The sequence below is a fragment of the Notechis scutatus genome, chromosome 1, assembly GCF_049901735.1.
Source record: "Notechis scutatus isolate UNSWTSFEM ecotype Mainland chromosome 1, rNotScu1.2, whole genome shotgun sequence".
Classification (NCBI taxonomy): Eukaryota; Metazoa; Chordata; class Lepidosauria; order Squamata; family Elapidae; genus Notechis; species Notechis scutatus.
The window spans coordinates 118,606,558-118,629,761 of record NC_142009.1 but is presented as its reverse complement, the minus strand read 5'-3'; the positions used below and the strand labels follow the sequence as shown (position 1 = coordinate 118,629,761).

The 23,204-nt window shown below is 36.6% G+C and overlaps 1 protein-coding gene across 1 annotated transcript in view; it reads left to right on the top strand.

Moving 5' to 3' along the window:
• MEI4 (meiotic double-stranded break formation protein 4) overlaps nt 1-21,388 on the top strand; it is a 40,372-nt gene extending 18,984 nt beyond the window's left edge. Inside the window, exons 4-5 of the mRNA XM_026665104.2 lie at nt 2,255-2,386; nt 21,131-21,388. Of these exons, the coding sequence (XP_026520889.2) occupies nt 2,255-2,386; nt 21,131-21,388 (390 nt within the window). The remainder of the gene's footprint in view (nt 1-2,254; nt 2,387-21,130) is intronic.
• Nucleotides 21,389-23,204: the final 1,816 nt, after the last annotated feature.

Below are 23,204 nucleotides of genomic sequence, written 5' to 3'. Positions count from 1 at the left end.
TAATAGAAAACCCCTCTTCTGGAAACAGTAATGTTTGTAACCTAAGCATATTCTTAAAAAATGCCCAAGGGACTGAATGTAAATATATTAACATAATCAGTCCAGGTAAGATTTGTCAAGTGAGTGAACATTAATCCAGATGGAAGAATGTATGCAGTTGTCAGTAGTCCTTTGCTAGTTAGCTTACTGATATAAAAATGGCAATATATCATGGTCGTAGGATTTGCTGAATTAATCACTCAAATTCTCTTCATGCCTCATTTCATAATTTGGGTATTAACTTTTATATTTTGTACCCCTAATTAATCTCTTCCTTCTACATTTCATTGATCTTTTTCATATATTAACTATAAGCATCACTGAAAGGATTTATTGGTAAAATTTTAACCATGATTTATCCTTAATGTTTAATTTCTGCTAAGTGGTATTTTATTAAGCATTATTCTTTGTAAAATTCTAAGTTAATACTATGTGTGAACTTTTTGGTCCATTCTTGTTTATACATATTTTGAATTAGCAGTACGTTACCTATCCCTGATTTTTTTTAAAAAGGAGTGGGGAAGTTTCTGTGTATGATTATGTATTGTCCAGAAAAAGAAAAAGAATCTGCTGCTATAATATTTGTATGCCTACAAACTTATGCAGGCTTTAGAAGTAAGCCTTATTGAATTTACTAAGTCTTGAGAATCAGCAAATAGAATTTTCAACAATATTAATGTATTTGTTAATACTAATTGGGGGGAAAGTATATTTAATGGATGTTCTAGCTCAGAGGTATCAAACTCAAGGCCTGCAGGAACTGAACTTTCCTATTTTGTATAGCTCTGAAATCCTTGCATCAGAATGTATGGCTTGATTGGTCAACAATTTGTTGGACTGAGCTATGAAAGGGTTTTGATGACTCCCTGAAAGTGAATATCCTATAATTTGATAATTCTAGTTTAGTGAAGAAAATAAATTTATTAAAATTTCAGTTCTTATCATTATACATATAAGTGGTCTGCAATTATTTAGAAGGTACTAATCTTGCAATTCTTACAATGTCCCTTGGCCTTATTTTGTTAGGAGCATCATATATAGATTGAACAAAATTTGAAAATATCACTTTGAATTTATTTTTTTGTCTTGGGTGGAGGGAGAAAAAGATTGCACTTCTGTGTGCATTGGTACTGGGTTTTGCAGGTAGTCTGGAATATTGGTCATTATGGTTGTTTAACGGGTCACTACCTGCCCAGGTGTAATATTAGAACCATTTTTACAATGGTCATAAAGCAAACCAAGTGGTCATTAATCAAATCTAATGGGTGTTTTTGCCAAACAATGGCAAGGAATATAATAAAACATAATCATGTGACTAAGGGATGCTAGAACTGGTAGTAAATGTGACTTGATTGCCAAGCGCCCAAAATGCAATTATGCAACCATGGTAGTGTGTGTGTGTGTGTGTGTGTGTGTGTGCAGCAGTTATAAATTGGAGGACAGATTGTAAGTAGACATTTTGAAGTTTGTTATAATGTCAAACAGTTATTAAGTAACCAGTAATTAAGCAAAGACTACCAGTACATGCATTCCAGAAATCATTATCTATTAATAATTGATATATTTGAACACACTATTGACCTAATAGAGGATTGTGGTAGTCAACCCTATAAGCATGCCAAGCACCTACAGTTTTAAGACATCAAATCAAGCTATAGAAGTATTTATTGCATTCTGATTTTATTCGTGTCAGATATCAGCATAAACTTTGAACTTAAACTCTCCCTGACACCAGGTAAACCCAGATATTAAACTCCCCTCAGACACAGAAACATATTGAGTGACTCTGAACTAGTTTCTTACAAAGCACCTTACAAAGTTATCGTGGTAAAAATAGGAGGTGGGAGCATTATCTATACTGCCCTGGATCTCTGAAGGCAGGATAATCTAATAATCTAATAAATAAATCGTATTCAGTAAATTAGTATAGCTTCACTGCATGGAAATTGTTCTAAAATTGGTTCATTGGCATGAAAGGCAGCGATTTAGCCTGCTGTTTATGATCAAATAATATTCTGACTGTATCTATTTTTAATGATTGTAAAGTATACAAAATAGTTATAGTGATGCATAGTACATTTCAATAAAATGTGTTTGACCTGCATTTTTAGTCTCTACTAGTCCTTTGGGTGTCCTTTAAATGTTTTAAATATATCTGCACAATTTAGTTAAAACTATTTTTAATGGGATTAAATGTAATGATATTTTTATTCAGTTTCAGATTCAGGATTCCATTTCCCATACCCTTGTTCTGTTTGGGCGATGTAACCTACTGAAGCGTTCTACAATATCCCTGCTTTTCAAAGAAATCAATCAATTTGCTAATAAATTGCAGCATGCAAACAAGGTACAATTCTGTGATTTTATGCTGTTATAGATGTTATAGATTTTAACCTTGCTACTATTATTCCTGAAGGTTTCTTTTTTATAAGTATTCTGACTTAACATCTCTAGTTTATTAACTAGATTTCAATATAGGTAGGGATGATTAATACAGCCAGTAGTGAAATTCATCTCAATAATGAGCCTGGGGAAAGCAGCCATGCACACGCATGCATCCAGAAACAACTGGGGAAAGCTATTGAAGCAGTTCCATTGAGTGACATGGTTGCTTTAATGTTTCAAGACAGGCTGGTTCACTCATACCAGTGGTTCTCAACCTTCCTAATGCCGTGACCTTTTAATACAGTTCCTCATGTGGTGACCCTCAACCATAAATTATGGCTCGGTTCCTAAGACCATCGAAAATATGTGTTTTCCGGTGGTCTTAGCCGACCCCTGTGAAAGGGTCGTTCAACTCCCAAAGGGATCGTGACCCAAAGGTTGAGAACAGGGGTGGGATTCTACCACTTCACACCTATTCGCTAGAACCGATTGTTAACATTCTAAGCAGTTCGGAGAACCGGTTGTTAGAAGAAATTACTGGCCTAATCCTGTAAGGAAGGCAGGAAGGAAACATTCTGGTGTTGCTTACAGAAACTGCCTCTCCATTAACCCTTATTACATTCTTGGCAGGACTAGACTTCCTGTCTCAGGAACTTCTCTGCAGTTTTTTCCCCCTTCTTTGCTGGTACTTTGCTTGTGTGGAGTGACCATTTAAAGTTACAATGGAACTGAAAAAAGTGACTTATGACCATTCTTCACACTTACAACTGTTGCAGCATCCCCACAGTCATGGGAGGCCAGGCGAGGAGATGTGTGCCTCGATGTGAGTGATATTGAGTTGGCCACGCCCAGACAATAACATGACCACCAAGCCATGTCCACCCAGTCACATGACCACCAAGCCACACCCACCACCTAAGCCACACCCACAGAACTGGTTGTTAAAAGTTTTGAATCCCACCCCTGGTTGAGAACCACTGACTATGGGTGCTATGGGTGTCAAACTCAATCATGTCACGTGATGTATCATGACATATCATGAAGTTTTTTGCTTTTGCGGAGCCAGGGTGTGTGTGGCCTGCGCATGACACATCCGGCCTGTGAGCCTCCAGTGTGACTGGCCTGACTTACATCAACATGCTTTGCAAAGTGGCTGCTTTGAATGCTTTATACCAGTTGACTATAGTGTTTAGATAATCAGATCATGTGGCTCAGTGCCCTTAAGATGAGGAAATTAAAAGATACCTAGTAACAAAATGAAAAGAAATTAGGTATTGTTAAGAATGATTTGATTCCCAGAAAATGGAGCAAGTTCACTAAACTGCTCCTTAGAATCTTATACCACAATTGGCAGTGGTATATGAGATGAAAAGATAGTTCCTTTATCTTATTGTAAATAAGTTAAAATATAAATTATTTTTTAATCCATTCTTGTTACCATTCCTCCATCTTGCATTCCTCTGTTATGCTCCTGTATCTGTTTTGAGCTTGTAGGAATAGAGCGCTGTCATAACATGCTCTTTGTAAAATGTTCTGCGCATAGAGAACATAAATAATGCAGAAGAAAGCATGAATTGTCACCCGCAGAAATATACTAGGGGCACTAGAGATATGCACTTGACTCTGCGCTTTCAGCTGAATTCTTGTATTTTCTCTGCGCTTTCAGCTGAATTCTATGATGTTCCTTGTATTTTGTCTCAGTTGAGGTATAATAGTTCCTTGCTGATCAGAACTTTCATTGGCTGTAAGTCAACTCTAGAAATGGCAAGAAAGTATTTAAAAATGTGAGCTGCCAGTCAACCTGGAGAATGATCAATGGTTTAAAAAAAAAAAAAAAGAACCAGTGCTCTGCACATTAGAAGCAGATGTTTGCTGTTTTCTTTTATTGTACAACAAAACTGAATGTGACAATCAGAAAACAAAAAGTTATTTTTTTCTTCAGCTGAATAAATGAAATTGATTTTGTGAACACGAAATGATTTATTATAAGAAGGTTTAAGATAAAATGCATTTAGGGCATCTTTATCTGCATGTTGAGAGTGGGCCCCATTTGTCTTTCTGTAAAAATAATTGGCAAGTCTCTGTAGTAACAATTGTATGACAGTTCATTGTCTGATGAAAGATGGTGAGAAATACCATGGATTGTTTCTTGAATCTTTTTAATCTTCTATGCATTCTGGAAGAGAAAAAAAAGCCTCCAAACATTTTGGGAAGTGGCAGTTGTTGCTATTAAGAAAATGCATCCTGTATGATTGTAATTGTGACTTAGCCGGCACAAGTCTATCATCCCAGACCCAAAATATTGTAGTAGCAGGGGTTCAGGAAAAAATCAACAACTTAGAGCAAGCATGTCTAACCCATGGCTTGAACTACTAGTCATATGGGCACACAGATCTGTCCAATATATTATTGACAGCAGATATGGATTATAATAATAAAAAGCAGCACAGAACTGTAAAACAAACCAAAAGCCATTGATGGAGAAAATCAGATCTGATATGCTCGGCTGAAGATGATTTAACTTGTGGAAAAACATGCTGAGATAGGTACTTGTCAGGAGAAAGACTGATGGTAGCCTTTGCTTCACACTTTCTTCTGGGCTGTCAAATAACAGGTGGCTGCAGAAGGTTTGACTGAGTCCTGAGAATTCCCTGAAGCTGTGCCAAAAACCACTCAAACATATCCACATACCAATAATATGATGGTAGGACTCATTTGTTTTAGAGCTGTTCCACTAAGTAGATATGTACTGTACCCTCTCATGCTACAGAAAAAAACAACACAAATTGAAGTACACTTCATTTATAATGTGGGTCAACACTTCTATCAGATAAAATCAAATAATTATATTCCATGGATAACAGCTGTTAAAGCACTTGCATTTGCTATTCCCCTCTTGCTCTGAGTAAACAGAGCAACATGTTTATTCAGTTTTTAACAAATGGAAGTTCTCTAGTTGCTTTTACAGTTTTGATAATCCCATTCTTATGTCGGAGGTGCAGTTTAATTTTATATGATTTTTGGCATGAAATAGCAAAACCCTGGGAAGCTTGTCCACAAAATACATTGCAGGTACGACCACAATTTCAGTCCAAAATTTCAATTGCTAAGCAAGACAGTTGTTAAGTGGGTTTGGCCCCATTTTGTGAATTACTTTGTGAATTACTGCAGTTGTTAAATGGATGGTCATTAAGTGAATCCAGATTCATTAAGTGAATCTTGACTTCGCTTGTGGGAAGTTGGGTGGGAAGGTTACAAATGGTGATCACACGATCTCGGGACAATGCAACTGTCCATTAATCCATTACAGTTGTCAAGCATCTGAATTTTGATCATGTGACTATGCAGATGCTGCAACGGTTGTGTGAAAACCAATCATAAGTCTTTTTTGCAGTGCCATTATAAGCAAATAATTTACTGTAGGTCGAGGACTACCTGTATACAAAGTTGAAATGCTGAATGGCCAATCATGCTGAATCAGTCTTTTTAGTTGAAACATATGGGATCTCTGATAATAACGGTTAAATGTAGAATTTGAACCTGAAAATCTCAAATCTATGTAGAAATCAGATAGATAACAACTCTGGAAAAGAAATTTATTTAGATGGAAGTAACTAAATGGAATGAAAACAGCAAGGTATTGTTGTTCCAGAGTATGAGAAAGTAGTAGCTATGGAATGAATAAGAATGTGTTTTAGAAATACTGATGTACATTTTTGACATAGCTGATCACTTCTCTATCATCCAAAAAGCAAGCTAGGGTATTAAAATATGTTTGTATTCAATAGAATGTTCATTAGTTCATCTAAGCCCTATTTACATCTGATAAATCCATATTCATCATACTACAAATTCATCTACAGGCCATTCTGGTTTAGGGACTGCCTCAGTTTGTAGTTATGATGATTGAAAAAAAATCCCTTTGTGACCAATTCATGCCTTTATGACCTTTGCAGCTTTTCTGAATTACCTGTTCAGCATTACAGTCTGTTACTAGTCATTGTCCTGTGCTTGACCCATTTTTCCAGAGTGAAGCAATTGCTTAAACCAGGGGTCACCAACCTATTGGACCTCGGGGACCACCAAACTCATCATTTTAAATCCCGCGGACCAGAGACCCTGGGAAAATCCCAAAAAATGTCTGCAGGAAAATTCCCCACCCCGTTTTCCTACGGATCGATCATTCTTTATTTGGGATCACAGGATACCGTCGCCAGGTCCGTTCTCGGGGAGAGAGAGAGGGGAGAGACTTTTGGCTTCATGCAAGGAAAGCAGCAGAAGAGCAAAAGTCTTTCTTTCTCTCCCCCAAACTCTGCCAGAAATGAGTCTTTGTGAGACTTGTCGCGTCGGCGCAGCCTCTTGGAGCAGGATGCCTTGCAGGGTCCCAAAGACTCATTTCTGATGAAGTTTTGGGGAAAGAAAGCTGCTTTCCTTGTGTGCAGCCAAAAGCAGAAAGAAGAAAGAAGCTAAAAAAAGCAGCCCGGAGGCCAGGCCAGGCACGTGGGGCAAGTGGGGTAAGTTCCCCCTCTCTGCCCTTTCCCCCCTCTTCTCACTACCTCATGTTGTTCGCAATGCAAGTGACGCAAGCCTTGTGTTCCCGCGGGCCATGTGGGCAGCACAGCCTTGTATTACTGCATAGCCAGAATTAATTGCTTTGGGGGTGACATTTTTCTGCGGACCACCAAAATTTTCTCGCAGACCACCAGTGGTCCCCAGCCCACTGGTTGGCGACCACTGGCTTAAACTATTATCTTCTTGAGCTTCTTCTGGTAGTAGAGTTCCTCTCTGAAAGCGCTAACCCCAAATTAACAATCTCAGCTCTGTGACCTTAATTAGCCTGTTACTATCTGCTGCCTAATATTAAGAAGGCCCTAATCAGTTTCACACTAAAGGCTTTTAATTTGCTTCCTAAACTGCCAGCCACAAGCCCGCTAGGCAAATAGGCAGTGCTAGCTTATTCCTTTCATTGTTAGGAGGAGCTTGAAACATCAGGCTAGTAACACACATTTCACAACTCTCCTATCCCTAATTATATTAACATATGTTAGGACTCTTTTTAAACATAAGTTACACTATTCTGAGTGAGACAAAGAGCATGATTTTCTGTGGGTTTATACAATATGTAAAAAAGAAACAGCACAGCAATGGCCCTGGATCTTTCTCTCCATGGACGTCAACTAACCAAACATAGGGTAACTTTTTACATGAAAAGGTTCTAAATAAAACAAACCTCCCTCTCTTTCCAACAAATTTGAAGTTTTAGAATGGGATTTGCAAACACAACTGGAGGGGTGGGAGAGAGAGAAAGATGGCTGTTAGAGCTTTCTTTATCAGTCAGGATGTTAGAGATAAGCCAGGATTCCCTTACAGGCTGTTATGATCTGAGTCACACAAACAGCAGCAGGTATAGTATGTTTATTGCCCAACTATATTGTGTCAAGCTGTTTCTCAAAGCAACCTGACAGCCCCCACACCTTTCTGTAGTCAGGCTGCTAAAGTTTGGCCCCAATCCACAAGAGCCTAGTTCCAAGGACAAGGTCCAATTCCACCAGGCAACAACAAAGCTCCAAATCCACAGAGCAGGGTCTGCAGTCCAAAAAGCAAGAATAAGGTTCAACATTAACGGATGTCAAAGAGAGTGCATTATAGAAGTAAATGGTCGTCTCCAATAAACTCACCTTCTCCTGTGCCTGACTAAACCTCCCAAGTCCAGTGCTTTTCATTAGGAAACATAATACTGCTTCCTTGCAAGTAGTCTCACCAACCTCCTCTGTGCTTCTCTACACTCCACTCTTCTTTTTGTGGATTGGGTGCAGGCAGCAGCTGTTCCTCAGCTTCAACCATAACAACACAAGAGCACACAATAAATACACACTCAAGGTAAGCCGCACCAAACTTGATTGCAGGAAATACGACTTCTGCAACAGAGTGGTCAGTGTCTGGAATACTCTACCTGACTCTGTGGTTTCTCCCCCAAACCCCAAAAACTTTAACCTTTGACTTTCTACTATTGACCTCACCCCTTTCCTAAGAGGTCTGTAGGGAGCGTGCATAAGTGCACCAATGTGCCTACCGCCCCTGTCCTATTGTTTCTTTTTATTTTTCTTATATGTATCCATTTCTTGTATTAATAACTATGTTTATACTTATACCTGTTATCTTGTAAGCGATTGACATAAATGAATGAATGAATGAATGAATGAATGACAATCCTCCCCTGCTTCTGCTAGTGTAGGTTGCTGACTGCAGAGTGAGCAGTCCAGTCGACTGCTCACTCTAATGCCAGACAAGCCCAGGACTGCATTTTCCTCAGCCCCCAGGCTCTCTGAGCACTTCTGGGGATTTATGCCAATCCCATCTGAGGGCTCCAGTTCCAGCATCTTCCTCCTCCAAACTGGCATATAACAGAGACTCATTGTATGTCATCATTGCAATTAAACAGTCCAACCATCAACCTCAAGGATACGGAAAATAAATTTGAAGATAAAAAGTGAAATCAGTTCAGAGAGGAACTCCCTTGAGAAAATTCAAAGGAGTTTATGGCAGGTTAGTTCCATTAAGTATTAATGCTTTTTAAAAAAATATCACGTTATTATATTTCTTTCCCACTGGAAACCTGGGTTATATCAGAACTGGGGTTGGATTGCTATTGGGGTAACCCAGTCCTAGCTACAACTAGCAAGACAGCAGAAAAACCCAAGGGCAGCATTGTGACTTGTTAGTATTGCCTTACAATTCAAATGTGGGCTGTTTCCTCCTTTGAAATCATGGTTATTGGCCTTCATGTTTTCATCCAATCAAGCTGAAATCTTGCTTTATCCTTCTAACACTATAAAGCATGGGTGTCAAACTTGTGTCATCGCAGTCTCATCATGTGACGTATCACAACTTTTTTTCCCTTTTGCTAAACCGGGCGTGGCCTGCGCATGATGCATTTGGCCCTAGCGGGGTGAGTTTGATACCCCTGCTATAAAACAAAGGAAGGCTGAAGTAAAATTGCAAGCCTATATCCAATCACGTGGTTTTCACTTAGCAATTGACTCACTTAATCACTGAGTTGCTAGTTCCAATTGTTACTAAACAAGGACTTCTGGTATATATTTCTATATTTCTCCTTGGAGTGCTACTTTTTAGAATATGTCTGCATACACAGTTCACAATAGCAATAGAATGCTCTATGCTAAGGCTAGTTGTCAGCCAAAAGAAGACTTGGCTATTTATCAAAACTTTTCTGTCATTAGGAACCATTCTTGCTTTCTTTTATAATAGTGCATTATAGAATTTGAAGCATTTATTGTTGTAGGATTTATTTCGGCTTATTCTAGTTCCTTGCCCAGAAATAAAGTAGGTTGTAAATACTTTAAGTGATAAAGTGAGTCCCCACATGAAATTCTACAGACAACAGTGTAGTTTATTACATTCATAAGAGTTAGAGCAAACACTAATTTTCTGGAGCTAAGACTCATCTGTCATTCTTAGCAAAATCAATCTTGATAAGTATCATATGGATTAAAACTTTATTTTATAATTTGCCTAGCATGTTTTACAGTTGAAACAATTTTAAAAGCACCTTGTTTAGAAATCAGTATTTTCAATTCATCAACACATCGAAGTGTTTAAGGAAAATAAGAGTTGGGCGGGGGTGAGTTGTTTAGAAACAGTTAATGTCTCTCTAGATTTTTCCAACTGCAAATCAGTTAGGAAAAATTATACCACCATTTAATATCCACAGTTTAACAATATACCTATCATTGAATTATTCTTCTAGAGATGCTAATTATTACTAATTATTCTGGAATATGATGCTAGCTTAAAGAAATAGCAAAGTGAGGATCAGCTGCTGAAGAGTAAGGTGTTGTTGATGTTGTTTTTGTTTTGTCCCTGGAGATCTAGAGTTTATAGTACCACAAAAATCCATTTCCTTTTCATCCTTGGTTTTTACTTTACATTTTAAAGGTAATTGCCAGAAATGCTACAAAAGAGAATTTCTAACTAAACCACATATCAGAAGTTCAACAGAACACTTCCTTTACTTCTGATAAATGGACTGCATTTCAGATGTGTTTGATTTACTGGAAATAAAGCAAAGTCACATGGTATTTATTATCAACTGGTTCACCTTCTATTTGGAAAGCAGAAAAGGTGAAGTGCTTAAACTATATGATGCATTTTTTATGTTAAGGCAAGATTCCTTTGTAGTCTAATCAAATGAGGAATTAAAAAATGTATAGTTTCAGGCTTGGGATGTTTGTTTTCATTCTTGAATTATTCCATTGTACTGTATAATATGTCTGTGTGGATAGCATAGCGAACAAAAGATTCAAAAGTTTAGTATTAACTTGGGCAAATCACTGATTGGAAGGATCAGTGATTTGAAATGAGATTTTTGTGTTATGGAAGGGGATGTTATTTTTAACATATATTTTGGATGAAGGGATCCGGTTTTTCTTAGTCTTGCAAGGTGTTGACATATATTCCACATATTCTTTAAAGTATTGTGAATTTAAGAAACTTGGGGCAGCTTATGTATATAAAGGTTGATGTAGCACCGAGGTATAAGGAGGTATTTCACTATATTCAGTGCTGGAAGTAACTCAAGGAAGATCCTGAATAATGTAACAAAAACTAAATCAAGACTACAATAAAGAGGTAGGCATAAATAATAAAACATTGCTAGAAATAGAATCTTTGGAGCACTTGAGAAACATTTATTATGCATTTATTAGCCACATGGAATGGGCAAATATGTTTTTAAAAAGATAGTAAGTTTCATCTATGGGTCTGAGACATAAGTTCCTCAAACAGAAAAGACGATCTAAAAACAAAGACATATGTGCATTAAAAGGTTCAAATTTGCTGATCAGCTCATGGGTCTGAAGGGAACCATTTCAAGAGTTAAAGTGCCAGCATGGATGTAGCACAATTTAGTTAACAAGTTAGAATGCACTGACACTTTCCCAGGTGTCAGTATAAAACTGTTGAGATTTCCATATTTGGAGTTAATTGTCAATAAGAGAGCATTATTTGGGTCAGCTAAATAATTATAGTGCTTCAGTTTCCGTCTTCCCAACAAAGTATCTTGGGCACAGGTGTGAGCATGAAAAAGGACCAGTAATGTTTTAAATATCAAATTATGAAAGGAAAATATATATTTAGCAGCCCTCTCTAGAATAGCATGCTGGTCTAATCTATCCACATATTGTTTTTGGTAAACAGATATAATTAGCCCTTTTCTGCAATAAAATTGAATTAAATAGCTGTCTGCCCACCATAGAGATGGAAAGGTTGCAAGTAATTATCAGAGAGCACAGGCCATTGTCCTATATCAGGTTACAGAGAGAAATAAAACTTTATAGCCTTCAACCTTAGTTCTGATTTGGATATGCGTTAAATATTTGGTATCCTCAATGAAATAAGTTTCTATCACAATTCTGTACATCATTCTTAACTGGGGCTCCACAGAATCTAGAGCAGGGGTGACAAATTGGTGGCCAGCGGGCCGGATGCATCACGTGTAGGCCATGCCCACCCCAGTTCTACAAAGGGGGGAAACATCACAATAGTCACACGATGGCCACAAGTTTGATACCCATGATCTAGAGTTTCATCAGAGATTGTAATAAAAAAAAAAAACAAATTATTTTTGGACTTCATGTGCCATGCAATGCTGGTTCTTGCAGTGGTGGGTGTCATAGCCCAAGCTGAGGACTCAGATTCAGAATATGAGCCTGAAGAAGCTGCAGTGGCTGAGCCTGTGGAATGCCAGCTTCAGAAGATACAAAGCCAAGAATCACATGAGACTAATTAATTATAGGCACCACTTCAGCAACTGGAGAAGTCAGATGAGAATGTTGTAAGGCCTCCTATCCTGTTCCCCGATGAGTAGAGAAGAGACCAGAGTAGTGTAAGTCTCTTCATCAAGCAAGAGAGTAAATCTCTTGATTAGTGACAGCTGGCTGCAGTCTTAGCTGCCAGTGCAGTTCTGACCAAGTTTTTGCTGAATCAGTGTCTGACCTCTGGCTTTTATGTGATGTTCCTGTTTGTAAAAGAAATCTTGAACTTGTGACTGCTGCACCAACTAGTAACCCTGGATTGGCATTGGACGATTCTTCTGTTTGCTCTATTTCAAAGAAAACACTGTGAGCAAGCTTCTGCTCTGTTTACATCCTTTTCTTCATTGTTAACTCTTCAGCTTTGAAGTAAAACTGATAATCTTCAGAGCACCATGTTTGATAGAAGCCTGAAGCAGGACAGGTGTGAATTTTTTTTACCTATCCAGATTTGGCTGCCTGTCAGAAAGTATCCATGATATCAATCACTCCGAGACGTTATCTCTCCAATTGATTTATTAGAAATGGATCTGGCATGTCAAAAGCAATTTCCCAAGTGAAAGTTTTTTCGGGCGTTACACAGAATCCACCTTCTCTCCTCCCTTCTCTCCTCCCACTTCTACACTTCATAAATCACGAGAACCAATTAACTGCAACTGGAAATTCTTAATACGACACAGAATAACCTTGAACTTTTCAACTCCTCTAACTCTCTAAAAAAAAAAGTGGCAGCTGAATTTCAAAGCTGACACTGCCAGCCTTTTTCTTTGCCATTGAAAACATTGTAAAACATGGATTGTGTCACTTAGAAATGAATTATATTGTGAAGTTTTCATAATTTTTAAAATATGTTCTCAGATACTGAAAATTATTTCAAAGGCTCCTTCAGCATAAAAAATTGAGAAAGGCATATAGACTATATAATTTTGCTCATAATGGAACCTGTGAGCTATACTCTGCAGCCTTATGAGTTGATGACCTAGGGTGGGATACAAAATAAACACAGTCACAAAAACCAGGTGAAGCCCCTTTTATTCTTTCACTTTGCTTCCAAGCTCCCAATATCCTTGACTGGAGACAAAAAACTCCCACACTAGCAGTTACCAGAAGGAGGAAATGCCGTTTAAATTATAAAGAGTAAAAAACAACACAAACCAGGCAAGATAAGGGCTGGAGGACGTCCACAGATAACAGAACACACACTGGGAAGGACACCAAACTCAGAGAGGAACCATAAACTAGAGATATTTCCACACTTTGTTTCCAGCACTCAACCGTACGCATGTCCGTCCTCTTATTCAGTTGTCACAGCTGCAGCCCATGAAGAGGATCAGGGCCCTCTCCTCCTGAGTAGACCACATCTCTCCCTTATCCACTCTCCCTCCATGCCCTAGGATGAATCACAATCATGGGAAAGACTGCTGACCTGACAGTTGTGCAGAAAACCATCATTGACACCCTCCATAAGGAGGGAAAGCCTCAAAAGGTAATTGCAAAAAAGTTGGATGTTCCCAAAGTGCTGTATCAAAGCACATTAATAGAAAGTTATGTGGAAGAAAAAGGTGCACAAGCAGCAGGGATGACCGCAGCCTGGAGAGGATTGTTAGGAAAAGTCCATTCAAAAGTGTTGGGGACTTTCACAAGGAGTGGACTGAGGCTGGAATCAGTGCACCAAGAGCCACCACACACAGACGGATCCTGGACATGGGCTTCAAATGTCGTATTCCTCTTGTCAAGCTGCTCCTGAACAACAAACAACGTCAGAAGCGTCTTACCTGGGCTAAAGAAAAACAGAACTGGTCTGTTGCTCAGTGGTCCATAGTCCTCTTTTCTGATGGGAGCAACTTTTGCATTTCATTTGGAAACCAAGGACCCAGAGTCTGGAGGAAGAATGGAGAGGCACACACTGCAAGAGGCTTGAAGTCCAGTGTGAAGTTTCCACAGTCTGTGTTGATTTGGGGAGCCATGTCATCTGCTGGTGTTGGTCCACTGTGCTTCATTAAGTCCAGGATCAACGCAGCCATCTACCAGACGAGCTTTATGGGGATGCTGACTTCATTTTCCAGCAGGACTTGGCACCTGCCCCCACTGCCAAAAGCACCAAAACCTGGTTCAATGACCGTGGGATTACTGTGCTTGATTGGCCAGCAAACTTGCCTGACTTGAACCCCATAGAGAATCTATGGGGCATTGCCAAGAGAAAGATGAGAGACATGAGACCGAACAATGCAGAAGAGCTGAAGGCCTCTATTGAAGCATCCTGGTCTTCCATAACACCTCAGCAGTGCCACAGGCTGATAGTTTCCATGCCACGCCGCATTGAGGCAGTAATTGCTGCAAAAGGGTCCCAAACCAAGTACTAAGTACATATGCATGCTTATACTTTTCAGAGGTCCGATATTGATCTAGGTTCAATCCTTGTTTTATTGATTGCATGTAATATTCTAATTTTCTGAGATTGTGGATTTGGGGTTTTCATGAGCTGTAAGCCATAATCATCACAATTATGACAAATCATGGCTTGGACTATCTTGCTTTGCATGTAATGAGTCTATCTCATATATTAGTTTCACCTTTTAAGTTGCATTACTGAAATAAATGAACCTTTGCACGATATTGTAATTTTTTGAGTTTCACCTGTATATGTGTATGTTTTGTCCATAGAAATATGTATGTCTATAAGCAAACTGTTCCTGAATTGCAAGTAGCATCAGGTCTTCAAATCACTGAGGAAAATTGCATTTCCAGTATTGAAGGGCTATCTCTCAGCAATAAGAACAACAAAGATAATGAATTTCTGTATTCCCTCCTGTCAAATTTTCATGGAATAAGTGTGTAGTTCAAAAGAAAATGGGCATCGCAAAATATTAAACTTTGTCTCAAAGGCTAAGTCAAATTAATATATGTAATTATTTCTTCCCTGAATAGAACTTTAGGAACATTTAATAAAACATTATTCTGAATGTACAGTATATCTAAAAATAATTAGTTAATTTTATGGCAATCTGAATTAATATTATACATAATGTTTACATTTTGTATAATTGTGGTTTAACCAACTTTGGGAAATGGGTACTTTTACATTAGAATCCAAGGGTTTTATGTGTGGTCAGTATAAATGATATTTTAAAGTTTAAATGAAATGCTGTCTGTGTGATAACCTATTGATCCTTTATTCTTCCACCCTAAATGTTATGGCTTATGGTTAAACAACTAAATTAAACTTGACTTAGTTTGACATTTATACTTCACCCTCTCAATAAAAAAATTTGCAGCTCAAATAATAAGTTCTTGATAGAAGAAATGATGGTGTTAAAATAAAAAGCTGTTTTGTACCTCTGCCAGTTTTAGTAAGCAAATAATCCTAACTTTGTATATATTTTTATACATAGAAAATATATCCTTTTTATACATTTTTCAATTTGCTTCTATTGATAATTTAAATTATAAATCATTATAAGTTATACTTCTATACTTAAATGAAAGTATCAGATTATTTTTAAATACTGTTTTGCTTCATCCAGAATTTGGTAGACACTGTTCATTAAAAACACCGTATGAACAAGTCCCAGAGAAACAAGAGGGTGCAAGAATGGACATAAATGGTCCTTTATAGTCTATATAGATCTAAACATGGTTTAGGATTGGTTATAGACCACAGTCTAAAACCATGGTGTGTTTGGGTTTACAAATTATAAGTTTATATAAGATTCATCAGGCAAACATAGCTTTTGTATCTGTATTTTAAGAGCTATCAAATAATTCTTATTAAACCTTGAACATGAAGAAAAGTTGGATAAGTAAGAAACCTCAGATTCAGACTCCGACAGGGGCATGACAGGTTGTTAAGCGACTGAACATAAGTCAATTACTACCTGTAATGTATCTTTTGCAGTATGTATACCCTGCCCAAATCTATGAGGACTCTAAGTACAACAAAATTAAAAGAAGTTTAAAGAATATGGATAATAAAAAATAATAAAAACAACAGTATCAAATGTGTTCTTCAGGATCAAATGCGCATTGTGATAGTGCTACTTTAATTTTAGAGTCCTATACTTGTACAATAGGGCATTTTCTGTACTTCCAAGGGGAAAATTTGCATAAAATGGAAGCTATCAGCAGGAGAGAACCATAGCAAGCAATCTCAAATGAATTGAATTGAATGGGCAGGTTCAATTTTAACAAGTTGTTACCTGATGTATCCCAATGCTGTATAGTAAATGTGATGTTCAACAGTTTGAATTAGAAATTTTAAGGGAAACTAAAGCTGAAAATAGTTAAATGCAGATCTTGGACTTCAGAAAAGTAAATTTTAATAAACTAAGAGAAATGATAAATAGGACATGGGAAGAAACTAATGAGAAAAGAAGCTTAAGGCTAATTAGAGTTCCTTAAAAAAGATAAAAGCATAATTGCAAGCAATCCAAATGAGAAAAAAATGGAGGACAGCAGAAGAAGCCAGTGTAAATGCACAAAATGTTTCTTAAAGATCTGAAAACAAAAGTAGACATATACAGAAGATGAAAAGAAAGTCAAGTCATCAAAGTAACCTGAAACTGTAGAGAGCAGATCTAGAAAGTTAATGTTCCACATGATGTGAAGGTAATGAAGGAAAACTAAGACTTCTTTAGATAAGTCCAAAATAAATGGAGAAGAAGAAAATATATTTGCTCCTCAGCTAAGAGAGAGAAATACTAACAAAGAAAAGGCAAATCTACCCAACCTCTACTTTGCTTCAGTCTTCTTCAACATTTTAGTTTACAGTCTGTCAGAAAACTTAAAAATAGCAACATTGCTCTTCACAGGTTCCAGATTGAAAATTTGACATGGTCAAATTTTAATGTATTTTCTTTGAGAAAATCCTGGAGAATTGGCAGAGTGCTCTCTGTAAATGGAAGAAAATAATGTCGCTTTCTTCAACGGTTTATATTATCAAGGCTGTGTTTTTTCCAGTTGTAACACAGTATATGCTGTGAAAGTTGAACCATCAGTAAAGCTGAAGAAATACTGATGCCTTCGAACTATGATGCTAGGGAAAATTGTGGCTCAATATCTTGAACCACAAGAAACAAGTTACTTGATATTAGATTAGTATGTTAGAAATGCTAAAAGTGAAGTTAATCTTTAAATGTTTTAAACAAAGCACAAATTGTTGGAGAAAAAACTGATACTTGAAGAAATCCTATGTAATCAAAAAATAGGCTGAGGTGGCTAGATCATATGACTCTTGGAGTATTGTTATGGTTGGCCACACAGCCAGACATTTAGATTGGATTTGGCATTTTTGTCCACCTATCAGTTCCTTCCTAAGACCTGGCATATCATCTTCATCTTCATCATCATCAAACCTTCAATTTACCATTCTTACTAATAATGCATTATTTAATGCAATACTTATACAATAAGTCCCTCTTTTGGGGTAGGGAGGATTGTATAAGAATTTGACTAAGAAATACGGAATTTGCAAATTCTGTTTGGCTATCATTAATAGTCTTCTTAGGATGGAATATTCTTGACAGCCATAACAAAATATTTGAAACACTGCATTAGTTCAAAATAAGGGGAATATAGTTAATGTAATCTTTTAACAGCAGCCAATTAATTATTATAACATTTCATAAAAGGAGTCACCAACCTTTTTAGACTGATAGGCCTATTTGGAATTCTGAAGATAAGTTATGGGGGCACTCACACAATGGCTTTTGAAAGGCCTTACCTATTCCGAAAAAAGCTACCTTGGGTTAGAACCCAGTTAGAAATTACCAGTTTACCTTAATGTTTTCATATATATGCATAAGTGGTTTTTCAAGTCCGCAGAGATTTTGCATGAGTAGCAGAAACTTTGTGTCAGGCTTTTGTTCCATAACAATTGGAATTAGAACTTTAATCTAATTTCAACCACCTGGAATCTTTTAATAAAGAAAATAACAGGAGGACAGGAAGCTTAAATATTAATTTTCACAGGGTCTGTTTTCATTTTTATTTGTTCAATGGGCTCATTAATCATACCTTCCTTTCAGCATTTTTTAATGCACTCCAAATGTTCAACTATAAATATATGGGTGTGCTGCATATGCCTTTCCTGTAATATTGCTGTGTAATTCAAACTCTTGTGTCAAAAAGTAGGTTAATTGTTCTCCACAAACGGATAATACATGTAAAATTTCATGAATGTTGTTTCATTTTAAAATGGCTTCCAATGTTTTATTTAAACCTGAAAATTTTAACAAATAAATAGTGTCTGGCAATGTAACTGTAAATAAAGAGAACTTACTAATGTGTATTTTGTGTCCATGTTTTATTATGAGACATTAATTAATATAGGCTGGTAAACCTTATAGCAGATGTTTTTCTTCAAGAACTACAAGCTTTTCTAGTTATCCTTTTGGAGTCAATTCCATATAAGTTTACTTCATGCTATCTATCATATTTTATACTTATCTGTTCAATCTTCTTTGTTATGGAAAAGTGGATAGCTCTCTACCAGAGGTTTAAGATGTATGCTAGGGGTTTAATTGAAAGCCATAGTTTCGGGGCAGAGCTGTCCAAGAGCCACCCAGCTTCAAAGTCAAAAGACTCAAGGAAAAATATTTGTTAACCTATGAGAATTTAATTGCAACGAATACAGGAAAAGACTGCAGCTTTGTAACAACAGAAGACAATCAACTGTTTCAAATAATAAAATTTCTATAACAGAGATAAGGAGTATGATGAAACTCAAATAAGACCCCATGTTAGGGATTATATTGTGATGATAAGAGTAGTTAAAAACATTTTTTTTCTGCTTAAAATCACATCTCCAGATAGCTGTCCAGCAGATCTTTTTAAGTGACTCCTACTCTGCTAGGGAAAAATGAGTCTTAAGAATATTATACAGGGCCATAGAGTCAGAATTGGACTCCAACTGCTCAAGACACATCAAAGTGGTGTTATACGGTTACCTGAGACAAGTGTTCTTTTTTAAAATTTTCTATTGTTTCTTTTATTGTTCTATTATTTTACTTCTGTTTCGTTTGGACTATTTTCATTTCTTCCTTTTTATTGTAAGTTGCCTAGAGTAGCACCATGGTGAGATAAACGGCAAATAAATTTAGATAGGTGGCAAATAAATGTAATAAATAAATAAATGTAACAAATAAATAAATAATAAGTTAGAACCTGCTAACTCCTAAGAGATAAGCAGAACCCCCAAGACTGCTAATCCAACCACCTATTTATTATATCCGTGTCCCTTCTGTTTGTGAAGTCAGCCCAGGGGAAGGCATGCGGTTGGGCCATGTTGTAATATGTGTTTTGTAGAAGGAGGGGATGGTCCCTGCTTTTTGGAAGGAGTGGTGTCATGCCCCCTTCTCAAGAATATTTCTCTAGATCTAACTATATTTGGCAGTTTTTATCCAGAAGATGGTGAGGATGTTATCACTGACGCCTTATCACTGAGCTGATTATATGCATCCTTTTCAACAAGGTGTTCAGGCTCAAAAATATACTGAGGCAGCATTGATGGCTATGGGGACAACCAACATGGCTGGTGCAACCATTTTGGTTTGATTTCTCAGATGCTTTCCATATCATCATCCATGGTATTCTGCTGGCTTACATGCAGTGGTTGAGGAACTTGGTATTTTGATGGTTTACCTTTCTCTGGGGTTGAATTCATTCAATTTTGGCGTTAGGGAAAAGATTGTATCCAAATTATACACAGTCACATCTTTTATTTAACTTTGGCATGAGTTCTCTGGGTGAGGTTGGAGTCAGGTATTATTCCACCCCATTTTCAGCCCGTTGGATTGTCTTTATAGAAAGTGAAAGCTGTATTCAAAGCATTTGCTTCATTGCTGTTCAAGAAAAGCAAACGTTGACATCTTTCAATAAAACAATACATTTACATTAATTAAAAAAGGATGTTGACATGAAGGCTGAAAAATCTATGCATAATAGATTAATCAAGGTATTGATGGTTTCCTCATTTCTACTTTAATTTGATATGGCCAATCATTTTCATCGATCTGTTAGAAACAAAGAAAACCAGACCTGTCTCCTGTGAAGCAATGTGATTTTTTTTTTCTTGTTTAATGAATGCATTGTATCTGCACCATACATTTTTCTAGGGATTATTTTCAATCTGCATTTGTTTATTATCATTGATTGCAACAATACTAACAATGTACTACTACTACTAACTACTAAGTACATTGATGAATAACCCATCATAAATTAAACCACCAGTAGATTAGACATTATTTCAATCAGGATTTTTTTGGTGCATTCTGTGCATACTATTAGTAATGTACCATCAAGTATTGCATAATATAATTCCAGCTGGCAGGATCCAGGAGAATGGCCTTGGTTCCAGCCCTCTGGAACATGTCCCTTGAGGTGAGATCCTCACTCACCCTCTTGGTCTTCTGAAAGAGCCTCAAAATCTGGCTTTGCCAATTTCACTGGGATCCCAATGAGGGCATTCCACACTGGGGTAGTGGACTAGGAGGAAGATCCCACCCCGACTCCATTGAGCGTGAGATGGGCAGAGCCTTGGTGGCGCAGTGGTTAGAGTACAGTACTTCAGGCTACTTCTGCTGCAGCCAGCTGCCTGCAATTTGGCAGATCGAATCCCACCAGGCTCAGCCTTCCATCCTTCTGAGGTGGGTAAAATGAGGACTCAACTTGTTGGGGGCAATATGCTGATTCTGTAAACCGCTTAAAGAGGACTGTAAAGCACTATAAAGTGGTATATAAGTCTAAGTGCTAAGTGCTATATAAATTAAATAAATAAAATAATGCATGTACAAAATAATCATATATATTTTTCTTTCAAGCTACTGTATACATTATTTCATACTGATGCTGCTCTTTATCTTTTTTTTCCATCCCAGATTCAAGCCAAATACAATGTACAGTATGAAAATATCTTCTTTCTGTGTAACATTTTGGAACAGCTTCTTGAAACACACACCGAACAAAAGAACAAAACCGGTCTTAGTTATGAAGAAAAAGAGAAAAAAAAGTTTTTGCAGGACATTGATCAAGCTGTCCTCCATCTCTCTGATGAATTCCCTTTGTTCTGTATTTATTTATGGCGCTTGGGTACACTTTTGAAGGCAGCACAAATAGAACTTGAAGGAAAAAACTGACCAGCTTTTATTTAGAAAGAGGCAGGCAGCAACTAAAATTCTCCACTGAATGGGAATGAAGCTCTGAAGAAAGGTGTTAATAAATTTTTATTTTATTGGTGTCAGATATTGCTTGATTGGGTGTTTGGCAGTTTCATGATTGCCACTTCAGTTTTTGGTGGCTAAAATTTGAGTAACATTTATAATATGTTCCTTTGAATAAAGCAGATCTGATACTAAAAATTAGCTCTGAAATTGTGAATTCAGATATTAGAATTTTTAAAATTGTAGTGCAATGAAAGGTGCCAATTTATGAGCCTAATTATGATATTTTTCAGACAACTTAAGCACACAGTTAAGTTTTACCTTTCTGAATAGACTTCATGATTAGGAATTGTTATTTGTAGGTTATATTTTCCCACCCAGCAACTTTCAGGAAAAGGTTCTGAACTATTTTATATTGGAAAGCACTAAATGTGACTAAATGGTCACATTCTTTATTGTGACCATTAGATATCTACAAGGTATTATAATTATACTTAGATATTGTTTACTTTATAAATCAAGTGTGTAATTCTTGCTGAAATTTAGATGTATTTATAGCTATATATGACTTTCATTCTCTCTCTCTCTCTCTCTCTCTCTCTCTCTGTGTGTGTGTGTGTGTGTGTGTAATAGCTATATAAATTACACACTCACACATACATACATATTACAATATAATATAACTACAATCCATGTGTGTCTGTGAGTGTATAGTAGCTATATAAATTGCAATTTATTCCAATATAATTAATACTGAGTCACCTAAAATGATTATTCTACAATGGAGAAGGGGAATGTTGAATAAATGCAGAGGCCTTCCTTTTCAACTTAAATTATGGAATAGGGGATTGTTTCCTAAAACATCTTGTAATGACCAATATCAATGTGAATTTGAAATTGATTTTTTTTCTATCAAGTATTTTATTTTTAAATTTCTCAGAATGGTACCTTAATTCACCATAATTAATTATGTCAGAGTTTGGCTTTTGATGCAAATTCTATTTCTGATTGATTCTCTCTAGAGAATATTAACTCTTAGCAGAGATGTATAGTTCAAGGACTTTTTAAAATTGAAATTGCAACACAAGGTCAAAAGGCTAAAAGTTTTCCCCACTTTCTTTAAGAAATAAATGATTGGCATATCCATAATTAGGAAAGATCTGTCATTTACAAATACTGAATAAAAACCCTTAGTACTCCAGACATCCTCTGTAATTAATAGAAGCATATCACATAGATTCCACCATTAGGTGAAAAGTCCCAATGCCTCAGCCATTATTATTTTTTTGCAACATATAGTAAGTTTCTGAACAGCTGGGAATTTTGCTGTTTTAAAAAAGATTTTTCAGGCAATTTACATATCTAATATATACCTTGGCCTTTAGCCATTTCAACAATTAATCAAGATTAATGAGAAAAAATGAAATGGAAAGCATTGTTCTACTAAAAGTAGCTGTCTAAAATTATAAGAGCATACCTAAATTGCAACAGAGAAAAAAAGCACAAGAGAGATGCAATGCTATCCTCACCCTAAGCAATTATGTGAATAGCTTTTAAAAATAATGCAACTATTTACATTGAAAATATGAAGTTAAAGATATTTTTTATTATTGCAGGCAAAAGGTTTTCCTCAACTTAAAATCTATATATGGTCTATCAACTCTTAAAGACAGATATTTGTTTATACAAAATTCTTCGACCATTCATTTGATCAATCTACCTTTTGGAGTAAACTTTCCAATATTTGTTCTCATCATCAAAGAATCTATTACTTTGTCATAACCTCATCTCT